The following is a 4,149-nucleotide window of genomic DNA, read 5'->3' as shown; positions in this document are numbered from 1 at the left end:
AAGCGGCCAGAAGCTCTGTCGCACCGCGGCTATGGTGCCCTGCAATCTCGCGTGAAGGTTACGCCTGTGCTCTCGTTCTATTATAAGATGAGTAAGCCGATGATTTTTTGGAAGTAGGATCGGGTGGCGGGCACCGTACGACAATTCGGAATTTCCCAGTCTCCCCCCGACGCGGATCAATCCCCGCTCGTCCAAAAATGGCGCTAACGAAGTCAAAGAACTGGAGGAAGTAAGCGAGACCCCCCCTTCTAATTGGTGGATTTCGCTGGAAAACGCGTCTCTCTGGACGTTCTTGCACAAGCAGTCGAGCGCGGTGCAGATTTCTTCGTGTGAGACACGAGTGCCTGCTTCTCTGTGCGGGTGAAGATGCGGTTTGAGAAATCGCAGGCAATAGGCCATGATCCTGCACAATTTGTTTAAGCTGGAGCATCTGTGCGCCAGCTCCACGAACGGATTCGCCGTTGCCGCAACAGCGACGGCAACGGTCCTTCGCATCTCGGGCATCTCAGATTCGGAGATGCATGGATTATCCCTTGGCCACGCGGCCTCGCCCTCCCTCAAAAACTCGGGGCCGTGCCACCACAATGCCGAACTCCGAATCTCATGCGGGTAGATACCTCGAGACAACAAATCGGCGGGATTCTGCGCTGACGGCACGTGCCGCCAGTCCGAAGCGCGTGTTAGCCGTTGTATTTCGCCGACGCGATTTGCAACAAATACCGACCATTTCCTCGAGCACGACGAAATCCACCGCAATGCTATTGTGGCATCCGACCATAAAAAGGACTGCGCCTCTCCCACTTCGATAGAAGAGCGCGCCTTGTCCCATAATTGCGCTAGCAATAGCGCCGCGCAAAGCTCCAGCCGAGGAATGGAAATCGTTTTCAGAGGCGCGACTCTAGTCTTTGAACACCACAGGTCGACGCGAAATTCATTCTCCCCGATTTGCCTCCGAATATATAAGCACGCGCCATACGCCCGCTGGCTGGCGTCGCAAAATCCGTGTATCTGAAATCGCGAATGCTCGCCGCGTTCCTTGATGAATCGCGGTATTCTCAATTCATTCAGCGCGGTCAATTGCTCTTTAAACGCGGACCACCTTGTATGCAAATCCAGCGGGATGGATTCGTCCCATTGCAGCTTCAATTGCCAAATCTCTTGGAGCAATATTTTTGGTAATACGATGACCGGGCCGAGTAAGCCTAACGGATCGAACAGCCTCGCGATTTCCGATAATATTATACGTTTCGTTATCTTATTCGTGTTTGCCGGCTTCTCAATTGCGAAACGGAATGTGTCCGTAGACGGATTCCAAACAATTCCGAGGACGCGCGACGTCGATTCCCTGTCGATTTGAACATCGGCGTTATGTTTGTTTTGATCTTCACCTAACAGAGCTACATGATTCGAGGACCATTTGCTTAACTGAAACGCGCCGCGACTCAAAATTTCAACGACATCGCTCTTTATTTTTAGTGCTTCCTCGAGCGTATCGGCACCCGATAGCATGTCGTCAACGTAAAAATCGCGCATTATATGCTCCGCCCCTACGGGAAACTGTTTTGCGTAGGTCTCCGCTAAGTATTCAAGGGTTTTGATTGCTAGATGCGCGGCGGCTGCCGTTCCGTATGTTACTGTTAATAGTTCGCCTATTCGTAAGATCAGGCCGGCGTGGTCTCGCCAGAATATACGCTGCAATTTAGTTTGTTTCGGATTGATTAGTATCTGGCGATACATTTTGACAATGTCCGCCGAAAAAACGAACGCGAGCGTACGAAATCGCAAAATGATAGAGAATAAGTCCTGCTGTGCCGTCGAGCCGACCATAAGCGCGTCGTTCAGCGATACTCCGGTTGAACTCTCGCACGAAGCATCGAAGACCACCCTCAACTTAGTGGTTTCGTTTGAAGGTTTTAGCACGCAGTGGTGGGGTAGATAACACGCCGGCAAATCTCCGTCATCGTCATTCACGCTATCTATCCATTTCATGTGCCCGAGCGACAAGTATTCGTGGATAAAATTGCTATATTGCGACTTCAAAATCGGATCGCGATCTAGTCGTTTTTCTAGAGCGTAAAATCGTCGCAGGGCCACGTCGCGCGTATCGCCCAGCTTTCTTATTTTATCCTCCTTTATTGGTAGCGTAACTATCACCCGACCTTGATCATCTCTGGTCGTGTTGTCGCGGAAATGTTTCTCGCAAAAACGTTCCACGCTCGAATACGAATCGCGAGGCCGGCAGCTCTCCTCCAATTGCCAAAACCTCGCTAACTGATTTTGCAATTCTGACTCGGTTACCGACGCGCAGAACGCTCCTATCTCGCGGGCGCGCGTCTTACGCGTCTCGCCGCCGAAACGACCGGCGAGAACCCAGCCAAAGTGCGTTTTCTGTAACGTAGGGTGCGCGTGGGAGGCTCTTAATTGCCCCACGCAAATCAACTGCCAAAACAATTCGGCACCCACCAACACGTCTATGTCCGAGCTTCGGTGAAAATCTGGATCAGCTAATTTGATGGTCGGCGGTATCCGTATTTCCGTTCTGTCAATTGACGACACCGGGAGACGCTCGGTTATGCGATCCGTTATTATGCATTCTATTGTCGCGGCGAATTCGTTCAATCGTGAATGTAACTTTATTACAACGACCTCGCTCGCGCTGCTGGTTGTACCGTTAATTCCTATTATTTTTATGTTACTCGGATTTGCCCTCAATTGCAACCTTTCGGCATAAGATCGCGCTATAAAGTTAACCTGTGAGCCGCTATCTAATAGAACGCGGCACGGATGCTTTGTTCCGCTGGCATCGACAATGTACACAACCGCCGTTGAAAGCAATACACCGGTATTATGAGAAGTCGACGAATGAGTCATAACCGTCGTCTCCTCGGCGTCGTCTCGAGCCGACGCGTTCCCTGCTCTTGTTTTCGTGGAATTATCGTTAGATTTCGAAGGAAAATGAAGCAGGAAATTGTGTTTATCGCCGCATTTTTTACACGAACCCGAATTAGAATTCCGAGCCGCGTGATTTGTTCCGCGTAGACAGTTCACACATAATTTCCGTTTTCGAATTTCAGCGAGCCGCTGTGGGACGGACAACTTAATAAATTCACGGCAATAATAAATGGGATGCTCCCCGTGGCAATAGCTGCACGCGGGAGCGGTGGTAGCGGCATGAGCCGCTAAACGTCTTCCGTTGGTCTGCGCCACTGCGCCCTTATTTATTGATTCTAATAATTGGCACCTTTGTTCTAAGAAATCCGCGAACTGCCTGTATGTGGGTAATTCCGTCCCGCTCAGCGATGCGTGCTATTCCTTCGTAGTGATCGGATCGAATTTAGACGAGATTAGATAAATTAACATCTCATCCCAATGCTCGGTGGGGCACTGTAACGCGCTCAAGGCCTGTACATGCTTGACGACACTGTCCGCCACCCGACGCAGTTCGAAGGCGTTTTCTTTCGCGATGCTCGGCAATTCAAATAGAGCACGCAAATGCGTGTGCACGATAGCGCGTTTATTATCGTAACGATGTTTTAAGGCATTCCAGGCCACCAAATAATTTTGCTCAGATAACTCTAACGATCGAATCACGTTGGCCGCCTCGCCCGTCACCGATGCCCTCAGATATTGAAACTTCTGAAGGTTACTTATCGCGTGATTGTCGTTTATGACCGAGTTGAACATCTCGTAGAATGGAAACCATTCCTCGTATTTGCTTGTAAAGTTCGGCAAATCTAACTTCGGCAACCGTACGTTACTTGCGGAGCTGCTCACGCCGGCCGGAGGCGCGATCGACGTGGATATCATGGCTGGACCCCCGGCTATCGTGCGGTTATAATTAGTGATCGCGCAGCGTAATTCGGCGGTCAGCTCGTAAAACGCTTCCTCAAACGACACGCGATCGTCTCCCTCGTCTTCGCAGAGAGACTCTATTTCGGCTTGCAAATTATTGTAATCCGACCAATAACTCGACAATCTTGCCCTTCTTACTTCTAAATTCGCGATTGTTTCGGGCGTTAATAGCGTCACCGATTCTGCGTACGTTCGAATGCGCGCACATGCCGCCTTTATAAACTCGCGTTTTCTTTTCAGCGCTGAGATCTGACCCGCGTTTTGCTCCATGTTTTACGTTTTATCGAACGACTAGCT

General features: G+C 50.3%; 2 protein-coding genes across 2 annotated transcripts; both read right to left on the bottom strand.

The window, feature by feature from the left end:
• Nucleotides 1-344: 344 nt before the first annotated feature.
• LOC112459804 lies at nucleotides 345-2,871 on the bottom strand (the record flags this gene model as incomplete). Its single annotated transcript, XM_025024134.1, has 1 exon — nucleotides 345-2,871. A coding segment is annotated over exon 1 (2,527 nt), but the record flags the coding sequence as incomplete, so codon positions are not given.
• A 435-nt stretch (nucleotides 2,872-3,306) lies between these two features.
• LOC112459803 lies at nucleotides 3,307-4,122 on the bottom strand. The gene has a single exon (XM_025024133.1). It carries the CDS (start codon nucleotides 4,120-4,122, stop codon nucleotides 3,307-3,309), a length of 816 nt encoding a protein of 271 aa, XP_024879901.1.
• Nucleotides 4,123-4,149: the final 27 nt, after the last annotated feature.

This window comes from Temnothorax curvispinosus, unplaced genomic scaffold (genome assembly GCF_003070985.1).
Source record: "Temnothorax curvispinosus isolate PA1 unplaced genomic scaffold, ASM307098v1 QBEX01010133.1, whole genome shotgun sequence".
NCBI lineage: Eukaryota > Metazoa > Arthropoda > Insecta > Hymenoptera > Formicidae > Temnothorax > Temnothorax curvispinosus.
The sequence above is the reverse complement of the archived record's forward strand: the minus strand, read 5'-3'. Positions and strand labels throughout refer to the sequence as shown.